Genomic DNA, 25,502 nt, shown 5'->3' with positions numbered 1-25,502 from the left:
TTTAAAAATTTTTAAATTTTATTTACAATATATTCAAGAAATAAAAAAATATACATAAAAATATAAAAATATACAACATGTAATATATATATATATATATATATATATATATATATATATATATATATATATTAGTTTCATCATATAAATTTTTTGTAGATTTTTAATAATATCTTATTTAAAAATTGCTGAATGATATTTTGCTTGTAATTTTTTTGTATTAAAGAATAAATATTTATTATTTAACTCACATAAATAAGAGAAAGAATTAAATTTATTTGCATTGCTTTATTAGCTTTGAAAATAAAAATTTGTTTGCTAAGGTAAGATATACAATAAAACAGTTAATGATCAATTTTTAATTTTACTTTTTTTAAAAATAAAAAATGATAAATTTCTCATGTAGAATAGATAAATAACGATTATTAAATGTATAAGTTAATTGCAAAACATTTATACCATACTTTCATTATAAACATTTACTTAATAAAATTAGAAAAATTTATTATTGCTTGTACACCAATTTTTATCTGAATTTGTTTTAAAAAATGAACAAGATTTTATCATTTTTAAAAATATGAATATTAATGATACCGGCATAATATTTTCATTTTATATTTTTGTTTCTGATATTATTTGATGTTTGATATTTAATTTCAATTTTTTAAATAATTTATTATCTTCATTATTAGTAAATACATTTATGAATAAAATTTTTCAAACTTGCACTTGAAATATACTTTGTGAGTGGACATTAGATTGAAAGATGTTAAATTTCATTATTCAAATCTATTACTTTCGAATTCACAACGCAGTGTTCATTTGCAACAAGTACTCTTCAAATTAATTTTCGAGAGTTTTACTCTCAAAATGTATTTGCATTCTTATGCATAATTCGGTTATATTTAGGAAACATTGTTATACAGGCTCACGAAGATATTTGAATATTCTTTTTTATATTTCTTATTTCTTTAATAAAATATTAATGAATACTTTTTTATTGTTAATGAAATTTTGCCACTATAGATTATATTTTATATATTTTCTTATCAAAATATTGCTTTTAAAATCAAAAATTTCTCCATTTTTTTGAATATAATGATACAAAACATATTTTAAAACAAAAATTTTCAAAAATTTAAAATGTAAAAAGAGTTGTTGAAACTTGACTTCACTTTCGCAAAAATAAAAAGATAATTTCATATATTTCATCCATTCTATACTTCTTCTTATGCTTTATATATATACAAATTTTTATTAAAACCAAAGTTTTCGAGTTAGGTGAATTTCCTTGTAAAATTGTATAAAAATTCATAAGATACTATATGAATCATCTACATGTATTTATATATATCTTAAATACATTCATATATACGTCTAAACCATTCGACTTTCTATCGTTTAAATTTTCTCGCGCTTATTAATCGCGATTAACCGCGTCAGCGTATAGTTATATAGATACTTGCGCAATATTCTCAAGTATCAATCCAGTTGTCTATGCGGGCCTTCTATCCTCTTCTGAGAGGACATCATCCTCCGAAAAATTTAATCAACTCTTATTCAAAAAGAAAAAAAAAAATCTTCTTTACGATTATTTTCTTCGATCTTCCAATCATATATCTTGTAACTTTTATTGGTGGAAAATTATGCGACAAATATTAATTGTGGAATGAAGAAAAATGAAGAGATAGAATCATCTCTGGAATTGAAGATACGATTAAATTACGTAGAAATTGAGATACAAATCAGGTAATTTTTTTAAAGTGGGTTTATTACGTATTCTCGTTTCATATCGCTATTGTGTATCATCCGGTGATGCAATAATGGTACATAACGATTTATAATTTAATCTCATATTCCTCATAGCATCTTCTGAGTCAAAGTGTATAAAAATATGCCACGTGGATGAAAAACATCCCGATTCCTGTAATAAAAATAAATAGATAATAAAGCAAATATTTTCTATTTTAATTATCATTCTTCTTTAATTGAAATATCCTGTTCTGACATTTTTTCACATTCCAAAATATATTGCAATATTTGAAGCTCCATGCATCTTTACTTTTTAAGCGAACATGAGAAGTTTATAAAAATTTTGTAGAGATATAAAAATATTTGAAGTTCCAGGTTTTCTTTAACTTCTAACTTGAAAGTTAGAAACTACTATATACTTTTTAAAAATCTATAATCAAATTTATCTTATATTCTTGTTATCAAAAATGTCAGAGAGAAATTTCATAAGTAATGTTCACATACACTTACTAAAATTCAATTTATTCTTCTTATCAAAATCATATCATAAAAAAAAGAATAATACATTTTCATATATTCATATATTTCAAGTAAAAACGAAATTATAAATCGATATATTGTATTATACGACTGAATGATACGTGTAGAACTTACCATACATGTAAAACTTGTACTTCTACCATCGATTCTACAATCATATAATATAACTGATACAGTGTTTCCAACGATTGTAATCCCGTCTGCATGTAATTTAAGATTCCAAGCTAGCAACACGATTCCTCTCCAACCACTCGACTTCTTGAAATCTCGAAACCTTGAAGCAGAAACATTTCACTTTTACTTCGAAATAAGCGCCCGCGGCAATTGCCCAGAGGAGGCAGCCATTTTTTTTTTTTTTTTTCAAATATTTGCTTATGACTATAAACGAGATCTCTTGCATCCCGTAATCGTTTCGTTGACATTATTCGTTACTTTCTTTCCTGGTATTCAATCCATCTCGCTGCCTTCGACGCAATTAATCGTAAACATAGTAAATATGGATTTTTATGCAAATAAATATTATATAAGTAAACATGAAACGACATAGAATGAGTATGTTACATATTTTTCTTTCGATATTAATTTTATTTGGATTTTATTATGATTTAATATATATAAAACAAATTTAACGATACTTTAAAAAATTGAAGCAATTGTGTGAATAATATATTTATAGAAGGACAATATATTGCATAATATATTTACAGATCTTTTGCCAACTCAATTTTTTAAAGTATAAATAATAACAAATTTATTCATTAATTTATTAAAACTTGTTTTAATTGCATAAAAATCTGCAATCTAATAAAAATAAATGATTAAATAATGAGATTGATAAAAATACCAAATAAATAGATTAACAAAAAATCGAAATCCAAAAAACATAATCTTTTAATTCATATATCTGAATTAATCAATGATCCCACACGAATTTGTAAAATCCTTTTTACACATGTTCATATAACTTATATAAGTGATGAAAAATTAATTTTATCCGTTTAATAAATAAACAAATAAATAAATAAACGTGTTTTCTAAACATCGAAGAAAGAAACTTTCCTTTCGCGAATGATGGACCAGATATAATTCAGGCGAACCATTCTTCACGTCACCCAAATGTCCCTAGATTCGATACAAGCGCCAATTCGCTCTCAAGATTGGCAGCTGTTGCCCACAAGATTATGCAAACCTTTAGCCAGGTTCCGTGAAGAGAAAATACGTAATTAATCAACGAATGTGCTATTCGGGGCAACGCGAACGTTTTACGACCTTAGCTGTACAAAGGCTTGTCACTTTCTCGCGATGCTTTTCATAACAAAATGCAAATACGCCTGCACACTGTCCCTACCCTCGAGACAACGTTACGTCGTTGATATTACGGTTGTTAATTATTCGTATACATGCTAATTGCGAAGTCAACTAAAAGATGAACAAAGAAAATTTTTTGACCAGATGGATGTTCGTATTGTATCGACTATTAGTTGATTAAACGTGTAAGGTTATTCATAGACACGATGAAGCATAAGAAAAATGGACATACTAATGAATAGACTGCGAATATACTTAAAGATTTGAATGAATAAAAATTTACAGAATATATACGATATATAAAAAGACACAAAACATTCAAAGATACGATACATTATATATTGAAATAAATGTTTATTTGAGCTATATTTTTTATATTAATAAATATATATATTATAAAAAAATTATTTTATAATATAGTCAATTTAATTATATTCAGATTTTTTTCTTGACAAATTTCGAGCTCACCATGATACCTATAAATTACATTTAATGCATCGATGCACATTGTTAGATTCATTCGAATTTTTCAATGAATTTTTTAAACTTACTTTACACAGAATATTTCAGAAAATAGGTGGACTTGAATTTTCTTAAGAATTTATTCTTATTATTCGTATCTTATCGTATTTTGTATTATCGCTTATTCTTATCCAATAAAGGAATCAAACAATTTTATTTGTATTGCAAAAATTTCTAAATTTAATTTATTCGAAAATTTGAAACAAAAGAATCCTATTCTTTCTTTTTGATACATTGTAAAATCATCCATTGCATGTAAATCATCTTTTATTCTTATGCATGATTCACGAGATACTATACTTGTATACAAAACGAACAATAGATTTCTCGTCAACAATATTCTATGGTTATCGTAAAATTTTTGGTGCTGAAAAATTTTGTGGAGATTTTCAGCTACACGAAGAGATACCGACATTCGTAACCGCTACATTGTTCGCAAGTCGACTGTATTTTACCTTTCTTTTCCTTTCTTTCGATAACAAAATATTTTTCAATTTAAAAAATTATCATATTCTTTTTAGTTTTATTATTATTAAATTAATAATAATTATTATTAAAATAGTAAAAATATTTGATTTTAATTTTTTAATTTTAAATAATCTTTAAATACATTAATCATGCCCTTGTATTATACAGACTCTAAATGAAAAGTTGCGTTAAGAGGTTAGGCTACTTAATGCGATTTGCGTGATGCTTCTACAACTGTGTACAACGCATCTTCAGTTATAATGAGCTAAATACTTTGACCGGTATCCGCAACTCGTGAACACGTGACAACTTTGAGTTTCCCAACAGATTTGGTTAACCTATCTCTTTGATTCAGTCTTTTCTTCGCAATTTTCTTTTAGATTATTTTTAATCCAATCGTGTTTTTTACATTATTAAAATATTTCTTCGTATGAAAAAAATATAAAAAAATCATTATTAATATTATTTGATTTCTCGTCTCAATTTTATACCAAAATCTTTTTAAAGATGTAAAAAACTTTTTTGTGAATAGGAAACAGAAGAAATTTTAAATGTAAAGTTTTTAAAAACACAATAAAATTGTCTAATTGCCGTAGAAATTTTAAATAAACTTAATTTAAATAAATTAATATTGTATCGACAATCGATGCAAAAAAACTCCAATTGTTTCAGTTACAAAGGAAATGAATATTATATTTTTCAATTTTAAAAAGTATTTAATTAATCGTTATATGAATAATGTATTTATTGTCACTGTATATATTTTAAAAAATTATTCAAAGTATTTCAAAACATTAGATAAGATAATTAGACTAAAAATTGATTTCGTGAGTTTCGTGTTCGAATCTGAACGCATAGGATGAAAGAAAGGTAGAAAGTTACTTATTTTAGTGAATACATAAAACAGTCGTTAAGCAAAAACTGCTGAAAAATAACTGAGAAAGATTTCCGGAAGAGAGAAAAGGTTATTGAAATTTGTGAATATTCCTGCGGTAAAAGTCATTTCGAAGTAATTGTAATTACGTGATTCTAGCTGCTATGTAATACTAACTTTGAACTAGATCCCTGCAACTCAACTTTTAAACAAGTACATAGTAATTTCAGTAGCAATTGACTATGTTTTACTTACAATCGTTCTTCGTAACCTTGTTAAATGATTTTTACTTCACAAAAAACTTAAATAATAAACTTAAGTCACAATAAACTTCACTAAAAGATTTTATCGATAAGATATTTTGATATGATTGCACTATGAAACTAAATCATTGCAATTGAAAAACAAAGATCATTGAAACATAAATATGAAATCTTAATTGAAAGAATTGGTTTAATATTTTCCGCGAAGGTGGCACTGGTGTTCAATGTTTCAATGTTTCAATGAAATATATGGTAATTTTAACAAGATCAATAAGGTAGGTATCTTTTTTACCAATCTCGTGCAAACCGCCATATTTAATATTTATATAGTAAACTCTATTTTAAACTATGCTTTCTTATCAAATTTTAATTCCTTTCTTCATCAATAGCTCCTAATATTTTTCATTTTATGAAGCATGATATACGTTATACACATTATATCTTTGAAATTTATTTACTATTGCAATAAATAATATCATCGAATATTACTCCAAAATTATTACTATAAAATTCTATATCTTTACGTGAAATTGCAATTGCCTCGATATAACGCAATTAAATAATACAAAAAGTTATCATCAAATATCTTCTGAAACTGAAGAAAATTCAACCAAAGAAATAATATTGATGAAATGTGTCTGACAGTTATTAGATTATAGTTTTATTACCTTTTACTTTAATGAACAATTTTATCTTTTTATTACTTTAAAATGTACATTATTTTCTATTATATTGAAAAATAAAACTATATAATTCTAACTGTTTACACTCTTGGTTTCATATCTATATAATATGAAACGTGTTTCTCAAATTACAAGGAATTCTATTATAATATAATATAATTAAAAATATAAATAAAAATTCAAAATAAATAAAAGATTATTATATTTGTAAAATTGCTTGACTAAACGAAGAATTACGGAAGCAATTAGATAGATTCCTATTATACGAACAAGCTATTTAATTAATCGAACTCGACAAAATCATACAAATATATTTTTATGGTATTTTAATTATTTTATTAATTATAAATATTTTATGGTATTTTTATTATTTATAGTAATTAATCCTTTGTTATTAAATATTAATCCCGCTTAATTTTAACAATAACAGTAATTCTAATAATAACAATAATAAGAAAAAAACAATAAAACGAAGAAAAAGAAGGGAAAAAAGGAGGATTAACAGAGTTTAAGTCGTAAAATTAACTAAAAGATCATAGCTTGGAACTTAAAACCAGTAAATCGCATCGCTTTTGCTAGTTATTTTACGATCAACTACGCGCAGTTGCATCCTGTAACAGATTTAATATCCTATTATTTTCTCATTAATTCGACTAATATGATTGCCTCGTCACTACGCGTATCAAGTGTACCATCTTTACGTTTTCAAAATACGCATTGTAATTCAAATTTTTACGCAAAAATCGAATATCTTCATAGCTTCATTTTCTCGTTCATCGAATGAAACGATTAAATCTATCGATTTGTTAAAATCCAAATCACAGAGAAGTGACAATTCTTATGCTCGAAGCTGAGTTTAAAGAAAGATTCGAACTAAGAATCTATCACTTTCCTTCGAGTAAGTTTCAAAATGGAAATGGAAAGTATACTTAAGAAATTATACTTAAAAACTTGCAACTAGTTTTGTGAAACATAAGCATTTTTCTTTTTTTTTTTTTTTTAATTTTGTAAAAACTATCACTTTTATTCAAATAAGTTTCAAATTGAAAAAATGCAAAGTGGACACATTTCTAAGGATATTATAACTAAAAGTTTGCATTCTTTTCTGAAACTATGGTCATTTTTTTTTTTTTATTTGCATTATCAAGTTACTCTTAACGACTTTATTTTTCTATTTTAGAATAAACTAGGAAAACAATTACTTTACAAAGAATTAAGCTCTATAATTTAAGAGCTATCATTTTTAAGTGCATTCCAAATGTAAATGGGAATAGAAATCAGACATTTTCTAAGAAATTTAAAAATTTAAAAATTTACATTCTTTTGTGAAACATAATCATTTCTTTACTTCATTTTACATCATTTCTTTTCTTTTACATCAAGAGATACACTGAGAACACTGTAACGACACTAATTTCCCTTAGGTCAAATTTTAGAAAAGCAATTACTATACAAAGAATTAAATTTCGTAACGTTAAGATTTATCACTTTTCTTCGGTACCTTTTGTAAATGAGAAATGAAAAATAAGCATATTTGTAAGAAATGTAGTGAATCTTTTAACCTCTTACGAATTGAAGTTAAATTTTTTCCTAAAAGAAATTAGAAAAACAATTATCCAATTCAAAAAGATTCAATTGACAAATATGATTCGCAAAAAAATCATTTATGAATGAAATCGTAATTAAAAATTCGTTTCAGTATCAGGGTGAAACAAAAGAATCATTAAAATCTTGCGATTATATAACTACCTCAATAAATCTTAAAAGTTTTTGAGATTTTTAAATAGAAAGCTATAATAAAAATAACACAATTACACGAAAATCATATTAAACGAAAATCTTTGAAACGATTTGAATATTCAAAAAAAAATAAAATATTCTTTTCAAAATTTATATTTAATCCTTCAATTAAAAATCTTCACTCTGGAAGTACAACTTTTAAGAGTTCTTCTCTAATGATATAATAATTCGATCGAGAATAAAAATTATCATCGAACAATTTTCATCATATCGATCAACGATTTATCACAAAAACCCTGATCCATATCAAATTTAAAAAGAAAAAAAGAAACAGATAATTAACAAGAATCGTTTTGAGTTAAACGAAACGAACTTACAACAAGAGGAACGATCCCATGATCTCGCAAACGCTTGCGAAATGATCGTAAATAATTCGTTTCGATTTAATTTAACGAAACGGGTGAAAACATTTTTTCTAGTTGCAAATCCTCTCTTTGATCGTTCGTTTCGCTCGTAAAAAAAAAACAAGCAATCGACCGACGATTATTATTGGACGATGATTCGTTTTTAAATAAAAGTCCACACACATCGAACGAACTGCTCGACTTGGACGAATCGCGCAATCGTCGAACCGCATTGTCGTCCCCCTTTCGCAAATCGATTCGAGGAAACCGGGGCTGGGAAAAAAAAAATTGGATTCGAGAGAGATTTAATCGGTTATTCGTATCCACCACGTGGACGTGGAAAAAGAGGAGGGGCTCGTGTCACGTTCCAATTATCGAAGCGTTATGTTGTATCCATGAGATCCGTTTATATACGAGATATATATTTTATACGCAACGTAACTTCGTTGCGAACGCGTACATCTGGTTGCTCCTGTTGACGGTACAATTACGGCGGGCCACGGTGATGGCATGCTCTTTCCACAAGGCGGCTAGGAAAGGGGGTACAATACCTATATAAAGCTTGAATGAAGATGCTCCCAGCTATTCACTCTCACCTTTCTCACAAGCCTGCACACGAAGCGAATCTTCCGGAGGAATCGCGAGGGAAGATCGGCAACGTGTTCGTCTCCCGTCAAAAGGATTTCGCTTCGAGGTGAGTCGCACAACCTTGTTCGCGTACCACGCGTTTCCCTTTGGAAACCTTCAAGTTTCCATCTTCTGTCCTCGCGCGTTATATCTCGGTTCAAACAAAAGTATCTTGACAAATTTTTACGAGACGCGACATCGTTTTGGAAAATTATTTTTTTTTCATTCGTATCTTGAAAGTAAAGTGTCGTTTATCGAAACAATTCCATTTTCAGAACGTTTTAACATTTTCACATCGTTCATGCCTTTCTTTGAATTTGATCTAATCTCGTTTGTATTGTAGTTGGTTTAAAGGATTTCTTGAATCAATCTTGTTCGAATCATACGTTTCCTCTGCGAGATCTTTTTTAAATTTAATCCATTCTCGTCTATAAAAGATGATTGTCTTTAAATTATTCGAGTTTTATCGTAAGTTTTGCATCATCTTGAGCCAAAAATAAAATTTGTGGTGTTTGTTTTCTACTTAAAAAAAATATATTTTGTTTACGAATTTCCTCTTGAAATCTTTTCTTTCTCGAAAAAAAAAAAAAATTGATCTATTCTTATTCGTATCTTAAATCTTGTACCGATAAAGATCGTATTCCTATTAAAAGAATTTCGCTTCGAAATAATTGTCTCAATTTCGCTCCACGCAGAGAAATCCTTTTTCTTCCAAAATTTAACCTATTCTCTATTCTTGCGTCAATAGACAAAAATCGAGTGCGTGTTTAAAGGAAGAAAGAAAGTGTTCCACGCATCTTCTCTTGCGAATCTTTTTTTTTTATTAAAATATTTTTCTCAAAAAAGTTTTCATTCTGTCTGTCCTCCAATAAACAAATTGTAAAGAGAAAGCGACGTTGACAAATACATACACGAATATACAAATTCACTAATTATAAAATAAAGATCATCATTTCCTGCGGTAATAAAAAAAATGAGCAAGTTCTTTTTTTTTTTTTTTTTTTTTTTATGGGCACTCAGTGAATCTTCACACGATGGAAAACGCATTAAAGTTGGAGGAATACGAATTCATTATGCCACAGAGAAGAAAGCGACGTTCCGTGTGCAGAATGATCGATCGTGACTGGAGCCTGATTCGTACATTACCTGTAGAAATTCTTTACGACAAAAGATTCAGAATCTTCGAATGACTCCTTTCTTTTAATAATTACTCATTCGTATTGAATATCATTACACGGTAAATATCCATTTAAAAGATCCTAAATCTCTGATTTTATATTATAATTGGTTAATTTAATAACATCGTTTTTTAAGTCGTAAATACAATAAAAGTGCATATAATATTATATAATATATCGACGAAATATATAATGCACGTATATAATATCATATTATCAATACCACACTTTATTACTTTATTTCTATGATCATTGACCAATTAAGAATAAGAGAGAATTTATATAGCGTAACATTGATGAAATTCAAATTTCGCGCCACAGAAATTTGATCAGAAAGCTATCGTGAAATCAGAAATTCGAGGAATTCGAATCGAAATTCGACAATTCGAATGACAAATCAGTGTTCGCGATGAATCGAAAATGGGAGAAAGTGATCGATCGCTTAATCTTATCTTCGAGGAATTATCGCGATCGATTCGAAGGATTTGTCATCATCATTACGCATGCGCGCGGCGCGACGAATAAAATAATTCGAATAACTGGTGGTAAAAGTGAAACTCGATGGACGATTTGTTTTGATTTCTGGAGTCTGATATGCAAATTATATCTGTCAATAGACAACCAGACGTAACGTTTGTAGAATGAAAGAAGGCGGGATCGATTGTGACGATTGGTTAAATAGTTGGATAAGGATGAGTAAGCGTGAGAATACGAGCGCGAGAGTGAGAATATAAGTGAGAGTAAGAGTGGGAGCGAAAGTATAGGATAGGAGAGACAAAACGGAGCCGGCTCATTTTGGTCACCGCATCCAGAAGAAAGCGCGCGATGTGCATATATTTTATACGCGTGTGTGTGTGTGTGTGTGTATATACAACGTTTCTATGCTAATCGTTAGTTCAGTGGTACTCAGAATTAACTGAAAAATTATTGCTGAAATTTTCTAAGACGTGTTCTTTCGGAATAAAAATTTTGACGTGTCTTTTGATATCTAACGAATATCTTACGAAATATTAGAATTTTGAAAAAGTTTACATCATAAATTTCAACAATAACTGTGTTATATTGTGGAAATTTTTAATTCTATCTATCTTAGTTATAATATCTTATTTAATACGTTGAAATATACGTAGAAAAATTAAAATTTGTATTCTTATTTAAAAATAAAAAAATGTTGGATAGAATATTTTAATATTATCTGATAATTTCAAATCAAAGCTCTGTTCGCTCGCACCGAATTTAAATTTAAAGAAAACCGCGCTTTGGCGTAAAAAGCATGCGCGTGCGCATGCGCGTCACACTCGCGCTATTGCACGCATGCCTTGATTGTTATTCGTATTCCGCGACCTCTGACATCCTCCACTAAGAGTAATAGATTGAAGAAATATTTGTTTGCACCGTTCTCTGTTCAATAAAATTACGTAATTTCGTCGATGTTGCAATCTTCGTTTAAACATTATTCCTTGCCCGCAGCAAAAATCCTTTAAAACGTCGTGTCCATAGAGAAAGTCGTATCATCGTATCATCGAGAACGACGAAAGGGAAAGTTTTTCCAAAAAACAAAACGAGAAATGATTCGAAAAGGGAGGAAGAAGTAAGTTCTTTCGAAATATCACCGTAATTAGGCGTGTAATTTTATTTAATCACGACGAAACAAGGGAAACGTCTTCTAACGTCGTTGCCGAATGCTTTTGGCGAATTGAATCTTCTCTGCTTTCTCCATTGCGAAGGTCGCAAGGAGGCCGATTTCTCGCTTCTTTTTAGTAAAAATCAATCTTCCTTACCGTATCCATCGATCGTAGAAGCTCAATTAATTATTCTCGATTGCTTTTTTCTAACAATTTCACTCTTCGAATTCTTTCATATCGTATCTTCGAGAAACCAGGTTTTAAGAATCAGCCAATCGGTATTACACTCTTAGATTCAGTTTCGTAATAAATTCATTTATAAAAATGTATCTAATTGGTCGGCAATACCTCGACAATTCAACTGTTTGACCATTAGGACATTGCCAAACGTGGGACAGCAGAGTTCCCTCTGAATGTCGCAGATAATCTTCGAATTACGACACTCGATTAGATTAGAGAATGTTGTTGCAATTTATCGAGAAAATAATCGATCGAGAAACAGGTTCTATTATCTTTTAAAGAAATGCTTGAAATATTTTTTGAAAAAATAAAGTTTTAAAGTAAATCTTTTTGTTTCTTCTTTACAAAAATTGCAAAAAAAATATTTATAATCTTATCTTAGGTGCAATTTTTTTAATCGGTATCGATTATTTCATTATTCTTTTATAGGTTATGTCTATTTGTGAATAACCATTGTCAAAATATGGATTTTTTTGATGAAATAATCTCTTTCACAATTCTCTGTTAACATTCCGAATTATGCTATATTTGTACTCTTTTTAATTCATACCATAGAACTTTGTCCGGAAATAAAGCATCACTATTATTGACCAATGACATTATCACTGTATAAAAAACTTTTAGATTTATTATATTGAAATTAAATTAAAAATCGATCTAAATGAATCATTAAAACTTTCCATTATCATTATACAACGATACATACATAAATCATTATTAAACTGCAAATATGCATACATTTATGCAAAATTACATTTACAAGAAAAGAATATTTAAAGTACACGTTATGATATTTGAATAATAAAGCAAATTTCTAGAGAAATTTAATCATTATTAATCAATGAATAATTATAAATTATTTTATTTATTTTATTTTTAATTTATCTTATAGTAAATTAGATCGATTACAAATCGTTTCACGATATTAATCTACCGATTTTTGGGACCACCTCCGCCTACAACTGACATTGCGAAGTAGAAACCACGAGGAACGATTTGTGCACGCGCGCGCGCGCATGCACACAATCGCACCACCACGTTTCACGAGACGCGTAAGGCAATCGATGTCCTCGTAACCCAGACCTATAGGACGTAACTGCTAGTTTTCACTAGAAGATCTCTCGCAACCATCTATGAACGATCTTCTCCTTTCTTCTTTCATCTTTCCTCGTTAGCACTATTCACACTGTGACCGCGACAGGATGAAATTTTCATCCCTGATAACTTTTAGAAAACATGTTACAGAAATAGATATCTAATTGTCAAAACATCTAGCATGCTTTCACTCTTTCTAGTTGTATCTTTTTCTAAGGGTACGAGTTTTTTTTAAAAAAATGAATGCTACGTTGAGAATGATCATTCATGACAGTAAATTTTTTAATCCTTAAAATGATTCTTGAGAGTAATTCTATGAGAGTTTTATTTTAAAGTGGATTTGCAGCTTTGAAATACAAAAATTATTTCTCGTTAACAGAAATAGGTGAAAATTATATTTTCAGAGAGTTTCATTTTCAATGCAATGTCCACGTGATGAATTACTGAGCAAGAAAACAAACTCTAAAGAGTTTACATTGGACAAACGAGGGATGGAATGAGACAGCGCTTCGTCAAACACGAATTTAAATTAGTCAATACATAAATAAATAATTAAATCAATACATAAATCTCAAGCGACATTTTTGTAGCTATAATTTTTATTTTAATTTTCTTTAGAATCGAAGAATTTTCAATATATTATAAAAAACGAGATTATGTGAACCATAAAAAAGCAAAATTACGATTGATATTTGTTTTCTCTTCAAATGGAAAAAAGGAAACATTCAAATATTTTTCTTTCGGAGAAAAATAAATGCAAAAATAACAAGCCTTCAAATATGATTTGATAATCATAAAAAAATATGCAAGAAATGTGAGACAGACTCGCCTTGACATAATCGAATTTCATCTTACAAATCAACATAGTTAAGAAATGTTTCACATTGTGAAGCCATCATTTAACGTGTTGCTTATTACGAAATTTAAATAATGAACAAGTATTCTTATTATTAAGATGCCGCATCTAGTCGAAAAGAAACGTTAAACGTAAAACCGCAGCATCTCAAGTGCACGTTACACTTGCTCAATCCTCCTTCCCACAAATGACTACTTTAGCCAGTCAAACGATTTAAATTTCGCGAATTTTCTGCGAAAATTATGTTAAGTCTCTCGACATTAACCTGTCTCCATTTCGAATCAAAAAATTAGAGAAAAATTAAATGTTATCTCTATTTTTCTTACACATTTATCATTGTGTTTTATTCCTATTCTTTCAATCTTGTGGAAATATTCAGTATTCAAAAAAATATGTATTTAATACATCGTGATTTAGAATTAAGATCAATATTGAGTCTATTGATAATAGTACAGATTAGAATTGTGATTATCGATATCATTTTGATATAATATCGTTAAAACAAAACTAAGTAGATTTTTATTGAGAAGTTTTATTATATTCTTCAGTTACTTCTATTTATATTATATATTGGTATCATTACAAATTAAATGAATTAATTATTAATTTATCGATTGTCTTACGAGCAATTTCTATCATTTTCTCATTTTTTAATACAATTTTGTTTAAGAATATTTTTTATTATTTTTAATTTTGTATTATAAAGCATTAAAAATATATTTTATGATCAAAAATTTTACTCTATCTTATTATTATAAAGTTAAGATAATATATTCAAGTGAATCATAAAACTATTTAATATAGTTATAATAAAAGATTTCATTTAAGCAAATATAAATTTACTTATGCTAATAAAAAGATTGTTCCATGTACAAATATATTCATGAAATATTTGAAGGATCAATTCTAAAAATAAAAACAAAAATTAGTATAGAGAAACTCTGTTTAAGTTTATTGTTTATAAAATTATATAAGCCTTAATTGAAATTTGTATTTGTTTTATCTCTATAATCGATTCTTCAAAATATCCTACGAATATATATATTGTTATTCTACATAATTCATTAATTCATGTTTTATATTAATGTTTCTTAATCACAGAGCAATTTAAATATTTTGAAAGGCAATTAAAAATATTTAAAATTAAACACTATTTCTCTTTAGTTATTTATCATTTTGAAAATAATATAAGTCTGAGAAAACATATTATTATAATTTTCTTTGCACCTTCATTGTTAGGAAAAATAAATTAGATCTGATTCTTCAATGTTATCATACTAAAAAAAAAAGCACAAAAATATTCAAAATATGATTAAGAACATTATCAAAAAATATATACTACTATATATCTATATACTCTATATACTCATTCATGTTTCATATAAAACAGAATTATTATTATTTTTGATAATATAATTTTTTTTTACGATTAATTTAACAAATTTAAAAAACGTATGAAGATTTTTTGAATGATCAATATTTTTTTCCCACAATAATTTCCACGAGGTCAGGATACGCTCGTAAACATTAAACGAGTCCTCGTCAATTTTCAATCTTTCACGATCGTAAGGAATTAAGTTTACGCGTTAAAAGAGAAAGGACGATAAAATATCCCATTAACCCGATAATAAGTGTGACATAAAAGAAGTCTCAGGGAAGCCACTCATAAATCTCCGAAATATTCTTCCGGGGAAGACACAGGAAATAAACTCTGCCCATCTGTATCTGACAATGAGATCCATTAATCGAATTCTCGATTAATATATCGGCACAAACTTTCTCTAGAATTCTTCACTTTTTTTCTTTTTCTTTTTTTCTTTTTTTCTTCCTGATGTCAATCACTGTTAATGAAAACTATGGTTACTTTGATAAACTGATAAAAATACTGTTGTTGAAACGTTGAATATTTTCCAAAAAAAAAAAAAAAAAAAAAAGATAAATAATTAACAATAACGAGCAACATCGAGATAGAATTATTAATTAACTAGTCAAATTTTGTATGGAATACAACATAGAACATTTGAAGTTTTTTTTTGTGTCTATTGTACTCACTTATGATGATGAATCAGCCAGAAAATCACGCTCCACTTTAATTTAATCGCAGTCCTATTTGTGCAATGCACTTCATTAATTTCTAAATTCATATTTGCAAACTGGAACATTCCCAGGCATTTGATTATTATATATAGATATATATATATATATTTCTCTTCTATTTTTTCTTTTTAATAATTTCGTCTTATATAGTATAGTTTTACGTACAAATCAATAAATTGTATCATATATAATCCAATTTAAAATCGTCTCTAAAATCGTTCTCGATTTATCTTCAATTTATATATCTTGTTGCCAATGATATTTAATAATATATCATCCATAATTTAATATTTAAAATTTATAATCGATCATTATATAATAATAATTTCATTATTATGCATAAAAATTCTTATCTCATTATTTAATGACTTATTAAATTAAAGCTATCTTAATGTCGTTCAATTTTTTCCACATGAATTGTATTTTAATATTATATAGTGACAAATATAACTATATTTTAATTTATATATCACTACTTTAATACTTTAAGTATGCAAACAATTTGGGTAAAATAATTGCAGATCTTATTTTAAACTTTAGTTTTTTAAAGCCCATTTGTTATCATTTGTTATCAAATTTAATATTTTATATAGCCTCTTAAGAATAATTAGTTTTTTTAAATTATTCCACAGATCTAAAAAAAAATCAAATCATAATTAGTAGATTATATGTAAATAATTTTATGAAAAACATAGATATTTTTAGATAGATAGAATTGCATAGAAAATACATTTTATAATTAGATGTAATGAAATATTATAATTTCACATGTCAATCTGATTTAATTTTACGGTACTTCAATATAATTTTCTTATCCATTTTAAGAAAATATATTATATAAGCAATTTACATTTATAGATAAGATGAAATTTATCTTTGTCTCGCTTGAAATTTGAATTGCTTATAACTTAATAAATTGATGAACTGATTAATTAGTTCGTGTCTTCTTATTCATTTTTGCCTTTAGAATTTTAAGATATCTCAAAAACTATCGAATACATTAACAACAATCTTTTCAAACTTTTCTTTCTTCTACTGGAACTTTTATGAATACAACAATCTGAATTTTTGCAATTCACAATATCACACTGTAACCAACATTTTTATTCAGAATATGATTGAATTTATTTCCTAATATAAAAAATAGAGAAATGAAAAAATGTTCGTTCATGCTGCATTGACACCAAAAGATATATCTTATGTTAGACAAATAAATGAATAATAAATCCAAATTGGGGATAAAATCTTGAAAATCGTTTCCATTGATCAAAAGAAAGGGAAAAGAAATAGCAGCCTTGATGCGCATACTATGCAAAAGCATTAATCGACTTTCACCTTTCACCTCGGTGAAGCACGATTCGCCGGTTGACTTCTCGAACTCTTTGCCCGACAGAGGGACGAGGAATGTTGCCATGGATATTTCTACAGGAAGAATCGCTAGGTCAGAACACTATCAGCGCCATGAGCATGTCACGATTCGGTTTCACCGTCGACCAGCCATCGGTAAATCGAGATACCGATGGTGGAAAGTATCCAAGGATCTAGCCAAGCATTCGTAACTTCATCTTCGTCGAAAGCGACAATGCTGGGAGTTTCCCTTTGTTGCAACTTCCTTCTTCTCCTCGGTGTCCTTAACACCATACTCTTTTTACCCTTTCGAGTCACCAACTGTATCGATTTTTCCTCTTTTCTTTTTTTTTGAAATTTCAAAATTCTTAACCTGTTTAGAAATATGCATATATATATATATATATATATATATATATATATATACACACGTTTAGTTTTTTTTTTCTTAATTAAAATTATTAAAAAAATTAAAATCTGTTAAAGAACATTACAGAATCTTTTAATAGTAAAACTGATAATATTTTATTTTCTTTACATGGCAATCATTGCTTTGAAAGTATTGTGACTGTGACTTTGATGTTTTATTATAAAATATACTTCTGAAGAAATTAAATTGTTGTATTGTATATGATCTGAATATACAATTTGGTTTTTATTTATTTTTTTTTTTATTGATGTTATGAATATTCAGTTTTTCTAGTAATTTTTGAAGAGTTTGTTTCTTTAAGTATCTTGAGTTATTCCATAAAATTGATTACCTAATAATAATAAGAAATTATCAAATTATAATTAATTATATTATGGATATTATATTATTGTTTTATAATTGTAGAATAAGTGATCTGATGATTGTATGAAAATATCAGATTTTTAAATATCACCTCTATTTTGCAAGAATGTAATAGTAAAAATTTCAAAAAGATAGAACTCCGACATTGAGACACTTTGTTAAAATGAAATTTGTCAAGTTATTTAAACTTAAAACTTGTTAAGTTTTCCACTTCTTTAAAACATCCTTCTTATCTATTAAATAATCTAAAAAACAGAAAAATGAACTTATTAAATTCTTTTGTAATCTTTAATTATATTATTCTATCAAAATAAAAATAAAAATGTAACGCAATAACTTAACATTACATAACTCAAAAAAATAAATCCACTTATCTAACTCATAAATAGTAAGAGAAATCAGTGAACTTCAATTATACGCATAAACAATTTGATTACATCATATGACTTGATGAATGACTTGATTACATAATTGCTTGTCTTTTAACATTTACATATTAAATACATTGTCAATTAGAAATATTAAAAACTCGTATCTTTATAATAGAAATAATATCTTCTCAATATCAGAAAACGTTTCTTATAAATATAAATGGAGTGCTATAAAAATATGGGATATTTTTAAAGTAATAATCATATAAATATAAATATTTCTTTTTAGAAATTCATGTGGATTTATTATTAGAACACTTTTACTATTAGCTTCTTCATTTATTTTATAAATAGAAAATTATAAGACAAAAGTTGGTGTACAAAAATATCGGTTGAAGGCCAATTATTGAATTAATTCTTATAATATTATTATTATTTTTTTTACCGTTCAATAAATACCACAATAAAAACTTCAACTATATTTATATTCCAACTTTCGTGTTTATTTCGATTTCTAAAATCGCCCCTTCAAAAGTATCCCATTGAAATAAATTAACACCCTGTATAAATGAAGTTCTTCTGTATTACAAGTATTACGAAAATAACAGACCAAAGTTAAATATACATCTCTTCTTCCCAATGGCAAACAATCGTCACGCGAATGCAAAGGCATTTCGTGCTAACACGGTTAAAGATTGACGGTTCACGCTACTCCTACGCAAATAATTTGCAACTGAGCAAACATGCTTACTTTCTCCCTCGCGTTGGATTCTCAATCAAGCAAAAACACGAAGGAGAAAAAATAGGGGGAGAGAGAAAAAGAAACAAACCTTCCAACTTTTTACTACCAGTAGTAAACTTGGTACAACGTTGCATTGTACGTATCTAGATATAAATAGCGTGAAAGCTTAAGAAAGAGAGAGCCAGATCAAAAAAAAATCGAAGGATCGCCATTTTTATTCTCCCCGTGAAACGGAAAGTTCTTCTCTCCGCCAAAAGATGTTAATTAGTCGCGAATCGAGTTGTGCATCGCCCCTTTTCGACCGCAGTCTCCGAATTACCGAGATAAGAGGGCAGAGGATTACGGATCCTCTCGTAATCCCGATATGACGAAACGTTCTAACACCGATGTACGTGAGAAGAAACGAGACAATCATGGAAACGGCCTTTCTCGGGACCAGAAAATTATGTATTTAGCGATTGTATTTCTTCGAGATACTCTCGTTAAGATTTCTGTCGAAATTATGACGAAACGAAAGAGATGAGACGATTCGAATCGTTCGAAGATTTTATATCTCGTCCAGTTTCCGCAATATATATTTATAAATTTCGATCTTCGATTATTCACCTCTGGCTGGCGTTGAGGCTCCAATTAAATAGAGTAATCGTCGGTTTCCATTGTTTTTTCTTTTTCCTTTTTACTCACAAAGAACGAGTTCACAGCCTTGAAATAGGCGCGCGAGAAAAATGCAAGGTTCCGCGTTTTCACCAACGACATCGATCGTTATTAATTGGATACGTAATCTTATGAAATGAAATTTTTCTAATAGTGTACATTTTCTAATGATTCTAATAAACTTTTTTATGAATAATTGTATTTGAGAATGATTGTTGTATTTCATTCAGTATTTTCATTTATGAAAAATAAGTTTTGAAGATTGGCCAGAAGAGTTTTTATGTTTTTAAATGGATTGCGAATATGTTTAAAAATAAAATTTTCTCTTTTTTTCTCTTTCGAAAATATTTCTCACAGGTGAACACTCCGTTGAGAATCACTGAGTGACAGTAATTTTTATTACCGTTAAGTTACTTTATTAGTGAACGGTCAACAAATATACTTTTATACAGGAAATATTCTTGAAAGCAAATGAGAGAGTTTTACTCTCAAATGTAATTTTCGCGCTCAAATGGTTTTGATTTGATTTGGATTTTTTTAAGAGTGAGTAGCTAACTGTAATGGAACCAGTCAACGGAATATTCTTTTATAAAAAATATTGCTGAAAATAATTTTCGAGAATAATTTATTTTCAATTATTCACATCCTAAAATATTCTTAATTGAATGTTAATTGAAGTGTTAAAAATCGTAATTAAAAGAAAATGAGACTATGCTACAGTTTCATATTATTTTACACAGAAAATTTCTCTCTTTTAAAATATCAATTTACAAATATAAATATTTCTCAAAATATTTTATGCAACTTACATCATTATGATTCTCATCCAATTCTGTCCATTATAATCAAAATATCTCATTTAGCATTTTAGTTTAGCATTTCAAAACATCCAAGGAAAATCTAAAGTTTTATCCTTTTTTTGTTCAGAAGATTAAATTGGATCTGATTCTAAAACTCCCCGACTCTGTTTAAAATATAAAAGATTTTGAATATCTCAACGTATCTTGTGAAAAGTAAAAAAATCGTTAAATAGAATATTTTTATCATCATAAAACATAAAATATAATAAAAAGAGAGAGAGAGAGAGAGAAAAAGAGAAATGGTATAGTTACAGATAAAGAGGATGAAGGAGATCATAACATTCCTGATCGCAGCTGGTCTGGCCGTGTCTCTGGGTCAAGAATACGGAGGAGGACATGCTTTGTTCGTCAGAACATCGCCATCCGGAGATGGTAAGCGAGATACGAGTCGACTCGCCGAGTTTACTCGACTACGATCGATTGTGGAGGAGAGAAAGCGATAACGTAGGATAAAGACTTAGCGAATTTGATCAAAGCAATCGTTTGAAATCCATTAGCGCACTCGAGAGTCCAGCGAGCTGCTCCGGTATCGGCTGCAGATGTGATGGCGCAAAATATCCTAGAGTGGATTCAAGGGATCTACCGGCAGGGTGCACGTAAACGTACGTTCTCCAGAAGGATCAACTCCTCTCGAGATATACCCTAGAAATTAAAGGAGGAAACATTATAAAACAATTTTAGATTTTTATTCTTTTTATCTCCTCTTTTGATCTCTTCAGTTCTCTAATGCACATATTATAAATCATTACTTTTAATTACAAATATTTGTAAGGTAATAAAACCTAGAAATTCACCGAAGAAAAATATTCCAAGGAAATATAATGATAATTTGAAACGTGATACAATAGAAATAATAATTAATTGAAGAAATGGAGAAATAATATAAATAAATAATAAGCATATTAACATTTAATAGCCACGTAACGCTATTAACGTGTCATCATAGTCATTAATTTTAAAAACATATGTACATGAGAGATGTGCTGAAGAGATTAAAATCTCTATTTAAATAGAAACTGGCACCCTGATATTTCAACGATCAGTGGCTCATGCTCAAAAGACATTTCCACGGATTAAATTAGAAACAATAACCATTATTAAAATGCAATTAACCAAACTTTAACGAGAACACGCACGCTTAGTAGCAATTTTCTACTACTGCATATCGTTCATAGAATGTTACAGTAAATTGCACATCTTATATAGACAATTTGATTAAATTTTCGAATAACAAGCGTGGCTTTAACTTGTAAAAAACTTGTAAGATGCATCTGTAAGAATGAATGAAAAATCATTTTATTAAAATTGTAAACAATATCAAGCTACACGATTCGTAATTATCATAAATGGCGATATCTTGTAATCTAAAATTGTTCCTCTTGCAGCTCGTCAACAGTCGGATCCTCCAGGATATCTACCACCGTATAGCACCCAAAGACCATTGGAAAGACCTCGACCATTTCAAACGCCTTCGACCATCCAGCCACCAACCTACACAACTCCTGCTCCAGTGACAAATTATCCTTACCGGCCATCTGGTCAACCAACTACACAACAACCACCGTTCTCCACTCAAAAACAAACGTATCTCCCGCCAAGCAATCAACCATACGTACCATCATCTTACAATCCTCGTCCTAGCGAGACACCTTCCTACTCGAACATTGGTTCCTCCGCTTTTCCACCATACAGTTCAACATCCACCATTCAAGCACCTGGCTATTCAGCTTCCGGTGGAGTCTCAAAAAATTATGGTTACACGACATCTAACTTTCCTGCTACTTCCACACCATCCGGTTTCTCCACTACTTACGGTTACTCGACTCAGAGACCAAGTCCTACGTACATAGAAGCATCTACTTATAGACAGCCTTCTGCTGGATATCCTTCGCCCAATGGATATTCATACGACCAAGGTGGATATCCTTCCTCACCGGGATTCCCTCCTTCTTCTACTCCTGGTGGGGCATTCCCTCCTCAGAATGGCGGTGGAACTACTAGACCATCAAGCAGACCACCCAGTGGTCCTACCGGACAAGGTACTATGTTTTCGATTGCTTTCTCTTTTCAAAACTAGATAGATTATATTTGATGACAAAGCAAATCACAAAGAGATCGTTCAATATTTTATTCGTCATTGTAGGAACAAGCGGTTCTGGAATGACGACAGGTGGAGGTGCGACGGAAGATGATGATTTAAAACATCCTCCACACATTCATTCCCTCGATGTGGAGTGCAGTAAGACTATGATGACTATCAACATCGAGTTCAATCGCGCTTTCGATGGTGTTATTTATTCGAAAGTAAGTAAGGAATATGATATTTTGGATTGTCATATACTCACTTTATACTCATCATTTATATATATTCTCAGGGATTTTACACGAATCCAGAATGTAGATATGTCGAGCAAAATTCTGGACAGACGAAATATTCGTTTACAGTCAGTTTGGATTCTTGCGGTACTCAATTCATCAACGATTTCGCGGGTGAAGCTGGTCAGGCGTATCTTGAAAATGTTCTAGTTTTGCAGGTAAAACTTCATTTCAAACTTCGCACAATTTCGATAAAATTTGAATCACTTGAGAACTTTCTTGAGAATATCTTTCTTTCTCCTCTCTGTTTAGAACGAACCAGGAATACAGGAGGTTTGGGATACAGTGCAAAGAGTTCGTTGTCTGTGGGAAGGGAACATCAATAAGGCCTTGACGGTGAACTTCTCAGTGGATATGTTGAATCAGGAAATAGTGACGTTCAGCGGTGACACAGCAACCGCTAAATTGGATATACAAGTGGGACGAGGACCATTTGCACCTGCTGCCGATGGACTCGTTAAAATCGGAGAGACCATGACTTTAGTTGTATCCGTAGAAGGGGATCCTGGCTTCGATCTTCAGGTAACAATATTTTTTTATATTAATTTTAGTAAACTTTTAATTTTGTCTTCATTTTTTTCTTATTAAAAAAAAATAATAAATAAATATATAAATATAAAAATAAATAAAAAAAGAAATATACACATAGCTTTTCTTAACGAAAATTTGCAAATTTCAAGGTACACGATTGTATTGCTCGTGACGAATCTTCGACCAATACGCTACAATTAACGGACGAAAGAGGTTGTATATTGAAACCAAAATTATTCGGTGCGTTCCAAAAGACAAATGATACCGGAAATACAGGAGCATCGATTATTGCTTACGCTTACTTCCAAGCTTTCAAATTCCCCGATGTGATGGATCTATTCATCGAATGCAATGTGGAATTGTGTAAAACCGATTGCGAGCCTTGTCCAGAAATGAATCAGGTATTCCTGTGATATTCAATTATATAAAATATTATAAAATTATTTTAATTTTTTATTATAATTAATTAATTTAATATTAAATTCGAATTTATTGTAAAAAAACATTGTATTTATAACCTTTCCAGCAAATTGAACCAGGTAGACGGCGACGTTCGATAATTTATACACCGTCGAATACGACATCTAACGGTACAGCTGTGTTACTATCTGATTCCATACGTATCGGTCGTGGCTTCAGAGTAATCATGGTGGACGACTTAAGCAAAGCTAGCAATCAAGTCTTGGAACAACTCGAAGAAACTGCTATCGAAGAAGTAGCGAGAAATTCAATTAACGTTTGCATGACACACAGTGGTTTTTACACTGCTATATCGTTCTTCTTAACTACTATTCTTGTGACTACCATTAGTGCAGTTACGCTTTACGTCAAGTTACAACGAATATACGGATCGAAAGCTATTTATTCGTAGAAATTTGACTTGCTCTCGAGAATGATCACGGGTGATAGACAAATGTTACGGTGATAATCGATTTTTCATTATAAGCTATCAGATTTTTATCTATGTTTATATTTCGTATTATGTTTCATTTTCGTTTCATCTTAATACCTCGATAATCGAGCGAATGACGACTAATTGTAAAAATAGGAAACGATGCGAAAGATATGAAAAATATTTTAGGATCGCAACAAATTAATTACTTGCCATTTTAACGATACATCAGGCATTCATGCATTTTCGTTATTTCATCGCGAATATCGATAATATCGTTAATTCTATAGCCATATTTCCTATACCGATGTACGTAATGTTCGTAACTTTTGTGTTTTAATGAATTTTTTTTCTTTTAGATATGAAGCGATAATAGATTTTATTATTAGATACTTCTTATATCATTCGAATATCTCTGTTGTCTACCAATAGCAGTATTTGATAGCCGTATATATTGCGAAAAATACGATGTTTAATTAGATACTTTACTAGACTGACATTTTTTTTTCATTAGAGATAATCGTTGATGAGTACAAGTTTCACGATTAAGAATAAAATTGTATAGGATGAAATATGACGAATAAAATATATATACAAATAAAATGTAAAATAGTAAAAATTTGAAAAATAAAGAAATAGCAAAATTTTTACTAAAATTTCTTAA

At 29.0% G+C, this 25,502-nt stretch overlaps 2 protein-coding genes and 1 long non-coding RNA gene across 8 annotated transcripts; 1 reads left to right on the top strand and 2 right to left on the bottom strand.

Annotated features, from left to right (window-relative positions):
* Positions 1-5,964, bottom strand: LOC116414336 (uncharacterized). 3 transcript variants are annotated; one of them, XR_015293470.1, is made up of 4 exons: positions 5,720-5,958; positions 2,407-2,566; positions 1,777-1,924; positions 1-1,699 (listed from the first exon to the last, which is right to left on the bottom strand). XR_015293470.1 is itself a non-coding variant. In XM_086912771.1 (4 exons), exons 1-3 carry the CDS (start codon positions 3,175-3,177, stop codon positions 1,796-1,798), a joined length of 330 nt encoding a protein of 109 aa, XP_086768897.1. In that variant the 5' UTR covers positions 3,178-3,362; the 3' UTR covers positions 1-1,699; positions 1,777-1,795. The 3 variants fall into 3 exon arrangements, 1 of the variants encoding a protein (XP_086768897.1); XM_086912771.1 differs by lacking the exon at positions 5,720-5,958 and adding an exon at positions 3,137-3,362; XR_015293471.1 differs by lacking the exon at positions 1-1,699 and having other exon boundaries at positions 1,751-1,924; positions 5,720-5,964.
* Positions 5,965-9,141: 3,177 nt separating this feature from the next.
* Positions 9,142-25,494, top strand: LOC100870466 (uncharacterized). 3 transcript variants are annotated; one of them, XR_015293469.1, is made up of 9 exons: positions 9,142-9,248; positions 21,288-21,411; positions 22,425-23,078; positions 23,183-23,343; positions 23,415-23,573; positions 23,668-23,937; positions 24,096-24,347; positions 24,473-24,867; positions 25,198-25,494. XR_015293469.1 is itself a non-coding variant. In XM_012486542.3 (9 exons), the coding sequence occupies exons 2-9, from the start codon at positions 21,303-21,305 to the stop codon at positions 24,815-24,817; spliced, it is 2,055 nt and encodes a 684-aa protein (XP_012341996.2). In that variant the 5' UTR covers positions 9,142-9,248; positions 21,288-21,302; the 3' UTR covers positions 24,818-25,488. The 3 variants fall into 3 exon arrangements, 2 of the variants coding, with proteins under 2 accessions (XP_012341996.2, XP_086768878.1); XM_012486542.3 differs by adding an exon at positions 21,537-21,641 and having other exon boundaries at positions 24,473-25,488; XM_086912752.1 differs by having other exon boundaries at positions 24,473-25,494.
* On the bottom strand, positions 14,688-24,594 carry LOC116414337 (uncharacterized). Of its 2 annotated transcripts, XR_015293472.1 has the most exons (9): positions 24,465-24,594; positions 24,249-24,353; positions 21,292-21,681; positions 20,989-21,143; positions 18,504-18,657; positions 18,051-18,380; positions 17,608-17,992; positions 16,228-16,906; positions 14,688-16,016 (listed from the first exon to the last, which is right to left on the bottom strand). It is a non-coding gene; the product is annotated as an uncharacterized LOC116414337 (long non-coding RNA). The 2 variants fall into 2 exon arrangements; XR_015293473.1 differs by lacking the exons at positions 18,051-18,380; positions 24,249-24,353; positions 24,465-24,594 and adding an exon at positions 23,385-23,931.
* Positions 25,495-25,502: the final 8 nt, after the last annotated feature.

The sequence above is a fragment of the Apis florea genome, unplaced genomic scaffold (genome assembly GCF_048593485.1).
Source record: "Apis florea isolate Af1SG1 unplaced genomic scaffold, ASM4859348v1 contig_3493_pilon, whole genome shotgun sequence".
NCBI classification, from domain to species: Eukaryota; Metazoa; Arthropoda; class Insecta; order Hymenoptera; family Apidae; genus Apis; species Apis florea.
The sequence above is the reverse complement of the archived record's forward strand: the minus strand, read 5'-3'. Positions and strand labels throughout refer to the sequence as shown.